This window comes from Trichoplax adhaerens, genomic scaffold (assembly GCF_000150275.1).
Source record: "Trichoplax adhaerens TRIADscaffold_5 genomic scaffold, whole genome shotgun sequence".
NCBI classification, from domain to species: Eukaryota; Metazoa; Placozoa; class Uniplacotomia; order Trichoplacea; family Trichoplacidae; genus Trichoplax; species Trichoplax adhaerens.
In genome coordinates this window covers 1,925,060-1,941,738 of record NW_002060947.1, presented here as the reverse complement: position 1 = coordinate 1,941,738, position 16,679 = coordinate 1,925,060, and the positions used below count along the sequence as shown (strand labels likewise).

General features: G+C 35.6%; 4 protein-coding genes across 4 annotated transcripts; 2 read left to right on the top strand and 2 right to left on the bottom strand.

The window, feature by feature from the left end:
• Positions 1 to 848: 848 nt before the first annotated feature.
• On the bottom strand, positions 849 to 4,907 carry TRIADDRAFT_56317 (uncharacterized protein; the record flags this gene model as incomplete). The annotated part of the gene is made up of 9 exons (XM_002112336.1): positions 849 to 883; positions 963 to 1,047; positions 1,177 to 1,361; positions 1,499 to 1,600; positions 2,248 to 2,316; positions 2,550 to 2,637; positions 3,110 to 3,202; positions 4,504 to 4,597; positions 4,858 to 4,907. 9 exons carry the CDS (start codon positions 4,905 to 4,907, stop codon positions 849 to 851), a joined length of 801 nt encoding a protein of 266 aa, XP_002112372.1.
• Positions 4,908 to 5,343: 436 nt separating this feature from the next.
• TRIADDRAFT_56316 (uncharacterized protein) lies at positions 5,344 to 5,928 on the top strand (the record flags this gene model as incomplete). The annotated part of the gene is made up of 2 exons (XM_002112764.1): positions 5,344 to 5,634; positions 5,800 to 5,928. 2 exons carry the CDS (start codon positions 5,344 to 5,346, stop codon positions 5,926 to 5,928), a joined length of 420 nt encoding a protein of 139 aa, XP_002112800.1.
• Positions 5,929 to 6,862: 934 nt separating this feature from the next.
• On the bottom strand, positions 6,863 to 9,463 carry TRIADDRAFT_56315 (uncharacterized protein; the record flags this gene model as incomplete). The annotated part of the gene is made up of 9 exons (XM_002112335.1): positions 6,863 to 6,994; positions 7,090 to 7,347; positions 7,454 to 7,473; positions 7,578 to 7,659; positions 7,759 to 7,840; positions 8,295 to 8,554; positions 8,655 to 8,693; positions 8,889 to 8,945; positions 9,281 to 9,463. The coding sequence occupies 9 exons, from the start codon at positions 9,461 to 9,463 to the stop codon at positions 6,863 to 6,865; spliced, it is 1,113 nt and encodes a 370-aa protein (XP_002112371.1).
• Positions 9,464 to 11,202: 1,739 nt separating this feature from the next.
• Positions 11,203 to 15,992, top strand: TRIADDRAFT_25925 (uncharacterized protein; the record flags this gene model as incomplete). The annotated part of the gene is made up of 8 exons (XM_002112763.1): positions 11,203 to 11,366; positions 13,921 to 14,081; positions 14,421 to 14,585; positions 14,909 to 14,934; positions 15,025 to 15,136; positions 15,449 to 15,597; positions 15,684 to 15,793; positions 15,896 to 15,992. 8 exons carry the CDS (start codon positions 11,203 to 11,205, stop codon positions 15,990 to 15,992), a joined length of 984 nt encoding a protein of 327 aa, XP_002112799.1.
• Between the last annotated feature and the right edge of the window lie 687 nt (positions 15,993 to 16,679).

The following is a 16,679-nucleotide window of genomic DNA, read 5'->3' as shown; positions in this document are numbered from 1 at the left end:
AAATCCTGAATAATTTCCATTCGATAATTAATCACATGAAATACAAAGATAAAATAAGACACGTCAAAATATTTGATGGAACGGTGACGCCATCACATCAAAACATATGTACACTTATGATATCGTCTCTAGATAGTATTAAATCCAGCGGGAAAACATTCTAACTACCTACAATAGATTTAATATTATCATCGTCTTTTCATTTCCATTCTATTTACCCAAATGATACAGTTCATATAACTGTAATCTGCATAAAGCTAGTTAGAACTGCACGTAAACATTACTTCAAGTTAAGTAATATTCATATAATAAACCAGATTCAAGCAGTTTTCCTTCATTTTAACTTTGTTCTGATAAAATCTACTCTATCTTCGAGAATATTAAACTATCTTAATATTATTCTACCATAACATTTATCAATTACTGATCTTCACATCCACTATTCTTAGCTACTGGAAGATTCAACCATAACTCTCTTGCCAAATGTCCAATCTGCTTCACCCATGGAGGATAGAACATAAGGACAATCGTCTAATGATACCGATTGTGTAACATTCGGCCTTTGAAATAATATTGACAGTAATTTTTTAAGTATCAAAATAGAAAATACCATTTGTTAGCCTATATCACTGTTTAACAGTAGCGATATAGTCGCTTAAATTATGAGCATGTTGATAATGAATCCTTACTACCTAATAGCATCACTAGCCAATTTATTCATCAAGTCGTCCAATATATCTAGAATTGAACGCTAGTTCAGGAAATAAGAATAGCTCAAAGCTCAATGATCATTAGCAAATGACTTCTAAAATTTAGCTAAGCTTATTATCTATGTTGTCATTAATTATTTATGAAAGGATACGCAAAAAACAGCCTTGTTTACCTAAATAAAAAAATGATGACATTAAAACTAATTTTATATAGTCATCATTAATAATCCAACAAATGTTAGCTTGGCTTACTTGACGATAATGTCCAGGCATGTTCAAAGATAAAGCCAACTGATGCACCTTTCATATACAATATTTCCGTATCGGGAGGATCAATCTATAAATATGCGAGACACGGTATATCATTGTAGCAACGTAGATATCTCAATATATTATTTCTAAGTGCTTACAATGCATAGCCATAAAGGAAACACTAAGTAAATACGACAATCACGTTATGGTATACCTGTAAGTCAGCCTGCGATGTTATCCAGCTGCCGCCAATAGCAAGGCATGAAATGATATCATGAACATAAGGTCTATATTTATTGTATGCATCCGTAGCCATAGACGCTGCATTACTGGTAACGTTCTGATCGACTGCCATTCGTACTTTTTCATGGGCAACAGAGGTCAGGCAATTGTTATAAACTACGATGAAATAGTTGTAATCTTTAAATGACTGGCCATCAAATTATAAACTTATCAATAGTCATAACCGTCACATTGATATTCAGCTCCACAGTGTATACACGCGTATATATATATGAATAATGTATCTATCATACCTCCGTTGTCCACGATGACATCGACTCCTAATCCTCCCGTCAATTCTAAACAGGCCGATATCAAGCTCGCATTATTCACATTGCCAAGTTCTATAACCGAAACTATAGTTTAAAAAATGTATTATTAGTGGTGTTCAGTATATCATGATCATCAGCCATTCTTGCGAATTACGAGCACACAAAAAGCATACTGTTGTGATCTTCCTTGAATGTATGTAAAAGAATTTTTTCATCTTCCGTAGACGCTATCGTTATGACCTACGCTCAAGTATTCATACGAATATTTGTAGTAAGAGATAAATATTAAACTTATCGCATCACGTATACTGATATGATTTCAAATAAGTAGTCAAACTACCTTTGCCCCCCATGATAACGCAAGTTGCATAGTGATCATGCCAAAATTCTGTCACAAAGGGTAAAGATTGTCACCGTGATAACAGCAAATAAACAATATTGCAGATATACAGCGAAAGGGTGAATTACTAATTACTGACCGATGTTCCATCACAAACTAGTACATATGAATTCTTTTCTATATGTGCTCGATAATGCAACGCCGTATATGCACGAATGCCATCAATGATAGATGCTGCAGCCAATGTCGAGCTAACGTTGACAGGCTTATGAACTACCATAACAGGACAATAAAAGAAGGTAAGATCTCTAACGCAGTATACATGAAAAATAGCAACTTCTGCAAGCTAAGCTCGTATTATCCATCATAATAAAATATTTCTATTTCTTACCTATATTATACGCAGAAATAACGCAATATTGACCACAGCCAGAATATGTCGAGTCTAATGGAATAAACCCTAAAAGGTACAGTAAATAGTTATGTTAGTTAGCATTAGCTGAAGGAAGCGAAATAATATATTTAGTGAACGTCGAAGAGCGATAAAACAGTAATATAACGGTTTACGTCCGGATAGTAATACTAATGCTATTTACTCCTTCATTTCATATGTGAATTATAGGAATATGTAAAATTATTCCACATTTATCCATAGTTAGACCCTTATCACGCTTAAGGAACTATAAAACTTACCAACAACCTGATCACCAAGGAAAAATCTTGTCACAGAAGAATGAGCTAAATAGTTTATTGCAAACAAGCGGAGCAAACTCAATGTTAGCTATATCGAATCACATATTTTTAATAATTAGCAGCAAGGTAACGGCTGTAATTAAACGTTTCATAATTGCTATACATCAACATCATGCTATTAAGTTTTTTCGTATCTGTTATACCAATCAAATTTAAAGATACATTCATATAACCTTTAATCACTACTCCAGCAACTTCTCTACCATACGGAATATCGGTATCATGATTCAATTTCATATTGATTCGTTCAAGGTTCTAAATATGTATAGGATCCAAAAGTTTGTTTAGATGGCCACACCACCACATCAATTCATATAGATATAATTTTAAAATGCGATACGTATGTAAAATCGAATCTTTTTAGATAGTAACTGAAATAGTATTATAGAAGCAAGTCTCAATATGATTTACCAGCAATACACTGTGTACAGATTATCTATCTATATGCAGAAATGAAGATGAACACAGAAGGCCTATACTTTGAAAGGTCCTTTTCCTACCTGATAATCTTTGATAGCAGATGATAAGCCACATGCATGTACTTTAATTAAGACATCATTCTGGAACAACGGCATACTTTGTATGTCGAAATTCTGCAAATAAAGCAAAAATTTTAAAGTATTGATCACATTCACTGGTCTTTACAAACCTAGTTAATATAAATACAACTAGCTGCAATTTAAATGCCAATATTATTCCAACGCAGATGAACGATCTAAATGTACAAAGGATATCCGAAGCCGACTACTGTTCATAATTTATAGACTGAATCCAAGATCAAATGAGAAATAAATAAAAGCAGCTAATGCGACCCTTAGTGCAACATACTGTACTGTACGATAAGACATGGTTCACTTCTGCCCTTCTATCTATGGGTTAACACTAAGATTGCAATTCAAGCATTGAAATAGCATCTATCAAGCCGTTATGGTCTGTAAATCACCAAAGGGTAAAAAGAACGATGATTTGGCCACTTACTTACTGGTGTTATTTCCCTTCTATTTCTAAGAAATTAGCTAGCTAACTGTATCAGGCATTTGCATGCATACCGCATGATCAAGAATGAGACATGAGCCTATGACTAGTGTTATTGCATCCGACATCTGGCATGTAGATATGGTATTTATCGATAACATCAATCGACGACATGGTAAGAATGTGTGATGGAATTAGTTCATTCTGTGTTGTACGCGTAATCCTGCAGCGCCATGAATACAGTTGATTGGTACTAAAGAATGCTTAGGTTACGATTTACTTTGCAATTTACACCAAGATAACTTTGTTACACCGTCTCCATAATGTCTTAACAACCATTTCTGTCTTGATTATAAATTTACGTATCCTGTAAAGCCGGAGGCTATGACTAGTATCATTCCATTGCACATTGAATGTTTATCAACAACGGCGATCAAGGATAGGGTAAAAATGTCTCATGGAATCCATTCACTTTGTGCTATTATCCGATAGAACACTAAATCCATTTCATTGCTAGTAAAGAATACATTGGTGATGATTTAGCGTATAATAGTACGAAAATAACTTTACTAGATCGTCCTCATCACGCCCTCAATCACAGTTTAGACGTCTACGAGTATACTATACGTGGCCAATTACGAATGATTAATTCGACGCACAGCATAGTTCCATTCGACATCCTACATCTGAATGTTTATCAATCGTAATTTACTTTATGGTAGGAACTCTGATGGAATTACTGTAGTTCACTATCTCTTACCCTATTATTAAGTTATCAATACAGCTGATTGCTGCAAAAGAATGTACTGGTGACGATTTACTGTGCAATTGGTTCAAAAATCACATTGCTGCATTTCTCCATGACACCTCCAACAACAACAATCTAGGTCATAATTGGCAATTTTTCTCAATATCTTACCACCGATACAACGGAGTATTCCATCTTTTCTGAGTCATCTTTGAGTCTATAGACTATTTTCTTCATTATGAAGGTCGGAGATAGATTGTAAAGCCTGTAGAACAAATTTAATGAGCAAGGATACTTGAAAGATTTCGCTGAAACAGGAATTGCAGAGCTATTAGCTTTTGGTCAATACCACATCGCTTTTATCCGACTATAGCGCAAGCTAGGTATAGAAGTATGGTATGGAATTAAGTACTGCACAGTGTCAGTCGATATTCTTGGAAGGCGTCAGGATTGATTGCTAGACGAATCGTTAGCCCTGTCTGCTTCTCATACAATTCTTTATTGCATTGTAGGCTATTTGAGTACCTGGGGCTGTTTACTATGACGTATCGCCACGTTGGGCCATCCTTTTCCATACAAAATCATAGTATAGTGAGCCCATGATAGTAAAGCGTACTACTTCAAGCACTATACCATACACTATACCTTTAGCCATAGGACTGTAAGCTTGCTTGCAGATCTTTGGCGAGCTGTGCAAAAAATGGAAAGTGGATTTCGATCAGCCTTGAAAGTGGTTGATATGGGACTTTCAGCACATTTTTAATACTTGTGACGGTAATATTTCCTACCTGTGTTTATTGCTTGATATACTAGTTGAATTTTTCAGTGATTAGGTTAATCTATTGGATTAATGCTCGCTTTACTGGAGACAGATAGTATAAAAATAGCTTAAAAATGGAGGTGCAAAAGTGTTGCATGCATTTTGTAGCAAGCCTAATTGCTTGCCTCTTTTTTATTCGTATTAATTAGTATTTCTAGTATTACAGTTGGTGGCAGCTTTTATTCAGAAAGATGGAAAAAGAAACTATAGATAAAACGGAGGAGGAGGAAAATAAAGCTAGCAAATTTAGTTTCAATACGATAGCATTACCTGTGCTTGTCGGAATCTCAATGGTATCAATTTTAGGTGGTTTTGGCGCTACTATTTCATTAACAAGAAGAAAACATCCAGATGTATTCATGCATAGCCAATATGAAGGAGGAAGATTAGCAACTAGAGCCTTAGGCTGGGCTACAGTAATCTCATGTGGTGGATTTGCAATGGCAATCATATCAGTTCGAACTCTTTTCAATGTTCACAGTGTACGTAACTTCAATTCAAAGTACTCATCACTCTCCGGTTTGATCTTGAGTAATTCAAAGGAATAAGTTGACAGAAATCTATGAAGAATAGTCTACAGTAGTACTATACAATTCAAATCCAATGATGAATGGTAGAATAATTCTCTGTATTAATATTTACAATAGGCTAAAGAATTTGGCGATAAAATGAGGAGCATTATGCCTTCAAAAGATGGCGAATTTGTAAAACGGTTCGAACATATGCGATTACCGAGAAATAACTCCATCTCAAAAGATGATGATAGTAAAAAATGAGGCCTTAAATCCTTTTGTATATCAGGCAACTACAAATTGGGTTAAAAATTGGGAGACCTTTATTTTTAATAATAAAGTTTTAGCGAAGATGGCTACTAGTAAATCGTCTAATCCTCCTCAAAAATGTCATATGATATAGCTCTGTATGATAATGATATGATTTACTGATCGGTTGAGTCAACTATCATCTCCAATCTTCGCGTCAATTGTACTCGGCCATTTGCAAATCGATATTATGAAGGAATTTACTTATTCATCAATTGTCTTGTTATTATTCGAGTAAGAAAATGTTGGCTATCGATACGGATTTAATGTATTTAAATAAATTTATTTATAGCTACGAATACAACAATTTCTTTATTAGATATTAAAGGCGAAAGCATGGGATGGACTGTGAGTGTAAATCTTTTAAGTAGGTATACATTTTGTAGCACTGCCAGAACAATATTTGGACAATCATCGGTGATCTCTGTTAACAGATGGTATCGGATTAATCATTTGGATATCTATGTTCACCGACTATTAGAACATATGATTAATTTAATTTATGTCATATATAATAATTATCGAATAGCTGCTATTGACGTCTACCTACAGGATAAAGAATACAGATAATTTTGATTCAACACCTGTGATCAGCTATTGCCATCTATAGAATCACAGAATCAGCTAGCAAGAGAATTACTTTACAGTATACCATAACATAAATCGAATTGTTACAACTACACAATCCATGATAGATATCTTGTATGCTACACTCACATAGAACGAATGATTTCATCACATATCGTTCAAATTTGATGCATACAACATGAGAATTTTATTGCATTTGAATGCATGTACTCAATAATCCCTGTGCGTAATTTCTAATTAATTATTTTATCGAGAATTGGTTTCCAGAGTGATTATCTTATCTTCTATAATGCATCTAAGTCTAAACTCCAGGTCCACGACCTGAAATTGGCCAGACGCATTCTACAATTCCGTTTCTGATACCGATCAGATTATCGTACATATTGACTGTTGGATCACAATGTCCAGGAACAAGCCATACCGTGTCACCAACCTAATAAGACATTGATAAAAAATCGTTATATAACTTCTGTCTTTAAAATTGTAAGATCTCAATACAAACATGTATATAAACATATACTGTAGGACCTTGAAATTGCCAGCTGGTGTAATGATCCCATGTTCATCTCCACCATTATTGAAAGTTAGTTCTGGGTAATCTGCTAAAACAGGTACGCCAGAATCAAGGCTAATCGCTTTCAGTCCGGCATCTAATACGGCACGTTGACCAGGCGTAACACTGACGACAGTACTCAGCACAAACAGACTTTGCCGGAAATCCGATACATATTCGTCCTTCTGATCAAAATTTCGGCCGTAATCTGCATCCATAAAAACATATGAACCCTAGAGTAAGAACGCAAAATTGTAAGAAACTATATCCATATGTAGCTCAACAATACAGAAAGTTGGGGGGAAATGACAGCATGAAGAGAATACTACAATATATTACCGGTTGAACCTCTGTGTACACTATCAGATAAAGAAAGCAGAATGCGAACGTAAGTATTCAGTATTCTACATGAATCAACGGAATGTGCACGACTTGAAATCATGCGGCAAGAAACACAATATACCTCCACTATTGGCTTCAAATATGTAAGTTCCAGTGCCTCCACCGGTCACAATTTCACAAGGTAAATTATGTTTTCTTAAAGCCTATGGTTGTATCAATCACCGTAATTTGCTTCGGAATTTACTATGTCATGAAAGCAACAATATCTCAACATGACTTTGTACACTGCATGATATATTTACCTCTAAAGTAACTTTTACTTTCGTTACTACCATGTCAACCGCTGCCTTTCTATCGTTATACTTCCTAATGTGTTGATTCCACCTAGAAGATATATTACATTGCAAAGTTTGCACTGAAATATTTTTTCAGATGGAATAATGGATAAAAATTTTCACCTATAGTACGTACACAATCAGTATTATATCAAACGATCTTTTAAAAATAATATATATGCGAACAATTTTATGCGAATAACAAAAAAAATTGATACAATAATTGTACCGTATATTACAGTACTGTAGTAGTCCACTTATACTTGAAGCATAATATATAATAGATCTCGGTTAGGAAGGCAACCAATTGCTTTTGAACCGATATAAATTTACTAGATTTTCAACATGCGCGTATACCTACCTATCTACTCGTACGTATAAAGTTGCTATCTGGATAATTAGCGAATTTTCGGAATGTAGCTTATTAAAGCATTGTAAACGATAAGCTAAAGACCTTGTCACTCAAATCAGATACGAACAAGTTAAGAAACTATAATTCGTACCCTTGATAGGCTTGAATCCCTTTATAATGTAAATTGGGTAAGCTGGTTAAATGACGAGCGAGGTTAACAGCAGCTTCTCCTGGCGGTACACCACATCTCTCTTGACCTACATCAATCTCCACTAAGGCATCCAATTCAACATTTAAATCTTTGGCAATGTGAGATAATTGAGAAGCAACGTCTTCGTTGTCAATGCATACAGTAATATGTGCATTTCTAGCTAGCAAAGCTAGCCTGGTAAGTTTGGATTTTCCAACAAGCTAGTTCAATGATTTAGCGAGTTTAGCATCAAAGTATTTGGTCCAAGACATTACTTTCTAATAATTAATCAATAAAAAAACAAGAAGCAATAGAACAAACCTCGTTGGACAACAAGATGTCTTTGATACCACCAGTTACCTGATTGAATCCAAAGATTATAATCACCTTGATATTAGTAAATTACTCATGGAAAGACTGCCAGTAATTGATATTTGCATTCTACGAGTTTGTATGTAGTATGTATCACGATATGCTTATATTACAGAATGCTCCTACACGCATGCAATATTCCTGAGATTGATTAACAAATGATTGCGATACAAGTACGCGTACCATGCTCTCAGCTTCGCATAACTTTTGACAGCACATTCCGACGGAGCCATGTTTAATCTGCATGTAAATAGATTACAACATTGGTTATATCTTATCCAAAACATCCGGTAGGGCCAAAGTGGATCGAGCACCGTTAAAATAAGCTACATTAATTAAGTTGGGTTTAACAAGTCCATCAACAAGTGTCGATGTTGCATTGCACTTTGCACATCCCTAGACGGTATATGCGAAATGTCAATGCATGCAATATGCCATCTATGGATGTAACAGCACCAAAGCTGATTGTTAGGATTGTAGTTTCTGACTCATGTTCTCATATACAGTCCATCAAAGGTAGCGTGTTTTAATCCGTTGAATTTTCTATACGCGTATAGTAGAGTACTAGTGTTTACCTGAAAATGGGCTAAAGATGGACATTTGTGGGCTTTAGCATGGGGCCTAATATTGATATTGATTCCTTTCAAAGATTCAGGCAGTCTCTTTAAGTTATAATCTAACTTTTGTAGGTCTACCACAAGTGCAGGTGTCAGGATATCACGAATACTGCATCCAACGCGCAGAGAATACGAAGTCATCCTGAAAGATTGGGATTTGAGAAGCAAACGACGCAAGCTGTGCGCTAGTGTTTTGCAGCGTTCTTCTTCTTCTTATTTACTTCCTTTGTATACTGTTACTGTACATTGATGTGTGTCTAGGGGTGACATTATTTTTTGGACAAAACGCTTGAACAATATTGTGTATTTCAGGATGTACAGTACAGTACAGTATAATACAGTAGTATTGATCCGTGTGACGCGCAAGGGCAAATAGCTGACCAAAATGATGTCACTCTGTAGACCTTAGTACAGTAAACTAGGAATGAAATACAGTACTGTATTATTTCACAAATTGACTACTATCCTATCCACAGATCGCAGAAATCACGTAGTTCATAGCACTCCATTCATAGAATATCCCTTTGGTAATAATATTTAGTATCATTTTAGACTGTCGGACTAAAAGTTGAGATAAAAAGTGACTTAGCGAAATTCTCCAACTCTGATGAATGTCAATTAGACCAAGGCCTGAGTTCGGTTCAGTTCGGTTCGGTTCGTTTTTTACAAACTGTAACCGTCAAGGACAACAGTACCGAACAAGAATAGAGGTGGCGGTTTCTTGTAGCACTCAGTGTACACTACTAGTGCTGTACTGTACGTTACTGTTTTGCAAAGCCGATCGGATTCGTACTGGATTCGGTGCTCCATTGTAACATTGGGTCGGAGTCGTACCGGTACCGGCCGAATACGCCCGTCAATGAGTGAGTCATGGACTCCAAGTTGTAGGCCGCATACTGTACGTTGCCTCTCTACTGTGGTAGTCTCTGCTTGCATGTACCATGTACGTACACATGTACAAACGCTACTGTGCAATGCAATTTTGTGGATTCCTATCCGATTATCATTTCAACGATCGGACTTGGTACTGGATTTGTATCTTATCCTTTCAAGTCGGATCGTCTTCGGAGTCCAAAATAAAAATATATATCAACCAGAATGGTATTAGTACCGTACCGTACTGCGCTCAAAGCAGGTCAATCGGAGTTTGGAGTGACCCGCAGTACAGTGTACAGTACAATGCTGGATTGCACTGTACCGACTATAACAGAAGAAAACTTCATCCGTACAGTATAGACGATGAAAGAAGAAAACTTCATCTGTATTGTACACTGTACAATGTACAGTATAGACGATGAAAGAAGAAAATTTCATCTGTATAGTACAGTACAGTATAGACAATGAAAGAAGAAAACTTCATCTGTATAGGACAGTACAGTATAGACGATGAAAGAAGAAAACTTCATCTGTACTGTACTGTATAGTACTGTACAGTACAGTACTGTACAGTACAGTATAGACGATGTACAGTACAGTACAGTACTGTACACTGTAGACGATGAAAGAAAAAAACTTCATCTGTACAGTACAGTACTGTACTACCGTATACTATACACTGTAGAGTAGTGTGCTGGACGTGTGGTCCATGTTTCAATGCAGCCTTGTACACGCTACGCTACTACAGTCACTTGAATTTCACGCTGGTGGAGCTGCGCAGAACAGATTTCCAATCAGTTTACAATAATTCTCTTTAGCAAAAGGTGTCTAGAAACTATAAAACATTTATAATCAGGCTGATTGATCCTTAATTCAATCCATCTTCTTCCATGTACAAATTAGTAAAGTGTAGAATTAGTTGATTGAGTCCTGGAGAAGAGTTGTGTTGTAATACTGTACAGTAGTTTATTCCAATCGAAAATTTGGCTTCTGCCCTAACTCATATGACACGCTATACTGCCGTCATGGTTCAGCGTAAATGGGAAATTTTTCCTGGCAGAAATCGCTTTTGCCTTAATGGTCGCTTAATGACTGGACGCGATATCGGCTTGGTATCATTTACAGGATCCTTGATAGTCGTATGTTGTTGTCTTTTTATTGCCTTTGAGTAAGTAATAGAAATCGACTCGTGTCTAGCCTTGACTACGATCTAAATGATCGCACCCACCATGCCAACTAACTTTGAAGTGGGCTGTACTGTCAGTCGTGTTTGGGTTACTACGTTGAGATTAATTTCAAAACCCCCAATTTTGCCAAGGGGTATTATCTTATTCAACTGGCCAACACATCATTTTCTTAGTCATGGTAAAATTCAACTTTATTTTTTCAGTACAGTAATGTACTTCTACGTAGACTCCATTGGAGTCATTGATTGTTCAAGACAGGAAATGATATTATATAAATTATCATGCGTAGTTTACGAGCCAAGTAACTGATGATCAGTTTTATCACTAGGCAAAATCAACCTCCAAATGATAGTCAAACTTTCTGTCCTACAACGCATGGCATCAAGAAAAATCAATGTACACTTAATCGTATTATTACAACAGAATAATGCTACTGGCAATAAAGAAAAAGTAACCCTAGTATTGGCATGACTCAGCTGCGTTATTCTACTGTAGTCTATAGTTCGTGACAGCATAGTTTCGGTATGTGGAAAGTTATTCATTTTAAATTTCAACGTACACAGTCAAGTCCAGTATTGCAAGATTCTCTTCCAAATTCACATCGTAGTGCTTCTACGTATAGCATAGCTCTATTCAATAAAGCATGAATACACTGCAGATTTCCATGAAAGGGTTTGCCTCCAACAAGTTAACGTAAAATAATATTATAGACTTTTACAATTCGATATTCTATTTCTTAGTAGTACTGCTACAATTGCATCATGATGTACAGTATACTATCATCTCTCGACGCGTCCAATGCAGTATAAGGTTCAGTAGAAGCGTAACTCTGAAATAAGCGGTTATCTTACGTGGAGTGATATTATTCGAGTAGCTTTTTCCTTGACACTGTCGAACACTTGTTCCACAATTACTACCAGTAGAACATAACCCCAAATTCTACCATTACGGCTATTTTATTGTACGCAGCTGAACAGAAAATATAGTTAACATCTGATTCTGAAATGCGTAGCTATTTCGTGGATGAAAGTGATTAATGGCTGCCTGGGGTGATATTATTCGAGGAGCGTTACCTACACTTGATAATGCTTGTTCTGCAATTACTGCCAGTAAAATATAGTTCAAGATTCTACCATTACAACTATTTTATAATACACCACTGAAAAGAAAACGCAGTCAGCGTCTTTTCCACAACATGCTAAAATAATTGTAACAGTATACTGTACACTTTGAAGTGTATTATAGTATGATCCTGTAAATCGAACAAAATCCCGCTTGGTTTCGGTTAAATAGACAGACTTTAAGAAAGTTCAATATTTATAGGGTGTCCCAATCTAGTATTGTCTTGAAGCGTCTGATTTATCGATAAATGAGAATATTCCATTTTGTAACATGCAGTCTGTAAGCGTACTGAGATCGAATTTTACCTTGTCAACTTTTTTAAGTTAATACAGTATTGATTAAGAAATTTGATATACACAATTGTGCCGTGGCTATAGTGTACGCTGTTCATCCAATTCCTACCTTAAACCCGGAAGTTTGTAATTATTGTAGCAGGCAATAAAATAGTCACTAATTCAAGAAACTTTTCCTCGTGCTGAATCGTTATCTACTGTATAATGAAAATAGCTTTCATGGGAAAGTTACGATAAGATACGAGTGCTGGCTCGTCTAGACCGATAGTGCAGTCCTTGTACACTTGTGTATCTCTATTTTCCAAAGCTGTACTTATGTACTAGACTAATACGAAAAATCTCTTCATTTATTGTAATATCTGTGCACAGTGCAGACCATGGACTTAGCGAAGTATCAGTACAGTATACTACCATATTGCGAAATCACTACTGTAAAGCAAACGAGCGGTAACTTTATTGACAATTTGAGATACGATCTGTATCAATCATACTAGTGTACTGTAATTGCATCATCTGCGGACTGGGGATAGTGCCTAAAAATGATTTTTTCATTATTGCACTTGCAAATAGATGTCCATTGTCCAGCCGTGTAAGCACACCGCGCTTACAGGACTAACATAGCTGACACCCAATGCTATTACTTTCGGTAGCATAACTTTCATACTTGTAAACTTGTGTTATTTCGACGTGAGTATCTCCAATAGTGATCCGATCGATTTTCAAGGCTACTTGAATGTTGCTATTCATGCCATCAGTTTCATCGAATGTTAGTTACTATTACATCATTACTGCAAAGAATGATTACTTGCCTCAATCGTTTTATTGCAGCTACGTCATAAGCCTTGGATTACTATTTCGACTATTCCTCAATTTTATTATCAGATTCAAGTTGATCGACGATATCCCATCACCCATTCAAAACACTTTATGTGCATACCCCCTCTCCTAACCCTAACTAGCATTACGCTTTTTCTGATTTCTTTGTTACAATTTATTCGTATTCTTATTATTATGTCCTCACTGGACACATCCAACTAGCGTATTTGTTATTGCCGATAGGTTTTGTATGCTTTCTATTTAATAAATATTGACTTTGATAAATGATGCAATTTTACTGTAGTGGTGTTTATCTGTCTCATAAATTGAGCATTGCTGTCCCCATTATTGGTGCCATCCTCTTCCTATTTACTCTCACTTGCCTTCTGAGAACGACATTCACCGATCCCGGCATTATACCCAGAGCCACGGCGAGTGAAATTGCGTATTTAGAAAGGATGTTTAGTAAGTGATTTTATTTGTTAAAAATATTTTTGAACATGATAATAAAAATAAATCTAATTTGTATATTAGCCTAAGGTTTTTACAATAATTGATGTTGTATTATACAGTAGACTCTACAAGTGTACATACAGTACTTTCCATTTCGCCGATATTGCAATTCTGTACCTGTAGTTTAACTTTCATAATAAATCTAAGCTTAAAATTATTACAACTATAAATCCGGTCTGGTACAGCATATTGTCTCTATTCGACCTGCAAAAATACTGTGGATTGGACAATTACAAGCGTATTTAGATTCTCCACTTATTCCCAATTTTGCCTAATTTTTAATTTCTGTAGTTGTTGATCCAACAAATGGTGATGGCCCTACTGCTTATCGACCACCTCCAAGAGTAAAAGAGATCACTGTTAATGGTGTACCAGTAAAGTTGAAATATTGTTATTCCTGCAAAATTTTTCGTCCTCCACGAGCTTCCCATTGCAGCTTTTGCGATAATTGTGTTGGTTAGTTTATTTAATATTATATGAATTCAATCATGGAATAGAGTGAGGCAACTGATACTGCTTACTCTATTATAATTCACTATTTAATTCAATGCACCAATTATCGTATATCAGAATTCTTTAACTTAACGAGTTGCGTATAAGATTTGTATATATATTGACAGTAGATATTATTGGTTAGGAGATGAATTGGACTTGTTTCTTTTGAAATCACCACTAAGAATTTAGTTGTGGTAAAATATTAATGATTTGATTATTTTTCTCTGAATTTACGCCTATGCTGTTTACCTCACACTATATCATTGGAATTTGGCGCTATAAAGAAAATTTCGATCATCACTGCCCATGGGTTCGTATCATCATGCTATTATGCCAAATTACTAGATACTATGAAGCATTGTTAATAACGAATCCTATCATCGTAATATTTCGGCTGTAGGTTGGCAATTGTGTCGGCAAAAGGAATTATCGATACTTCTTTCACTTTTGTCTCTCTGTATCCGTTCTTTGTATCTATATCTTAGGCTTTTCAATCACAAACCTGGTTTTAAGTGAGTAAATTTATTGTTACTTATGATACGTTTATCCTGATAACTACGTATACTTATTGAGAGCCTTGTCGGCTATTACGATTTCATCCTATTTATTACTATTAACGACAATATCCGTTGCCTTCATATCTTCCTCTAGGGTCTTTCGAACCGGGTGCGTCTATCGCTACTGCGCTTAGGGACTCACCGCCGAGATATCCATTAAACATTCTCTTATATAATTCGTAAAATAACTCTTCCGATTAGTTCATTTAAATACTCTGTGAAAGTGACGTCGATCATATTACGTTAATCGCATTTTGTTAAAAGTAGTTCAAACGGTTATTATTTTCTTAACTCGTCGCACTGTTTTCAACGGAATAGTATCATTTCTAGCGTTGTGGTCTGTGGTAGGACTATCAGGATTTCATTCTTATTTGATATATAATGGACAAACCACAAACGAACAGGCAAGTTTTTGTGTTTACCTCATTCGTAAAATGTATCTATCTTTGGTTGTAGGTAAAATTTAATTTTTTTATTCTATCGCCTAATTTATAAATTTTAGATTAAGGGTTCGTGGGCCGCAAGGCGCGGTGAAGCAACCAGTAATCCATATAGTCATGGTTCTGCTTTAGAGAATTTCCTTGCAGTATCGTGTGGGCCTTTTCCACCTAGGTAATTGTAAGATAAATGAAAATGCCTTTAAGCTAGCGCAACTAGTTTTCTTTTGACGTCATGCGCACCCTTAACCTCCTAAATCTTTCAATAAATCGACAGTTTAATCGATGTACGTGGGACTGTTGGTCCAGAAGATGAAGAGGCACTTGCTTTGCATAAGCGAGCTACAGCTATGCCCTATCAAGTAGGTCTATGATGCGTATGGTGATATCTACTTGTAATTGATTTTTCGTGGATCTTTGATTACTGGTCAATTTTTTAAAATTAAGGTTGGTCAGTACAACCTTTTAAATGATACAAATCCTAACTATGGCTCTAGAAGTATAAATAATCCCACACCAAATACGTTACCGGCTGTTATTACACAACCTGGATACAATCACAATAACAGTCAAAATAACAGCAGTTCTGCATCTGAAGTACCTTTGCCCTCAGAAGTCCCTGAAGACGCAATACAAGATGGCAGAGTGCAAGAGAATAACAATTCGAGAATAGGAGCTGCAGTATAATAGCGACATTTTACAACATTTATTAACATATCTGATTTTGAGTAATTATAAGCTAAAATAATTTTAACTTAACCACTACAACATAAATGTATGCGGATATATTCAGCTATCATTTTCTGCGCCTTTGAAAGATACTGTACAAATTGAAGGAATAGTGTATATATATATATATACTCGTACATAACTACCTATGTATAGACGTTTATGGCGTAATTTTATTAATTGTTTATTGCAGTAAATTTAGCTATCTAGAATTTATTTCACTTCATGCTTGAATGTATATGGCAAATGAATTGTACAGTAGATAAAGTACGTATAAAATTAATACGGTAATAAAGTTGAACGATGAATTTGGGGTACTCTATAGATGACGT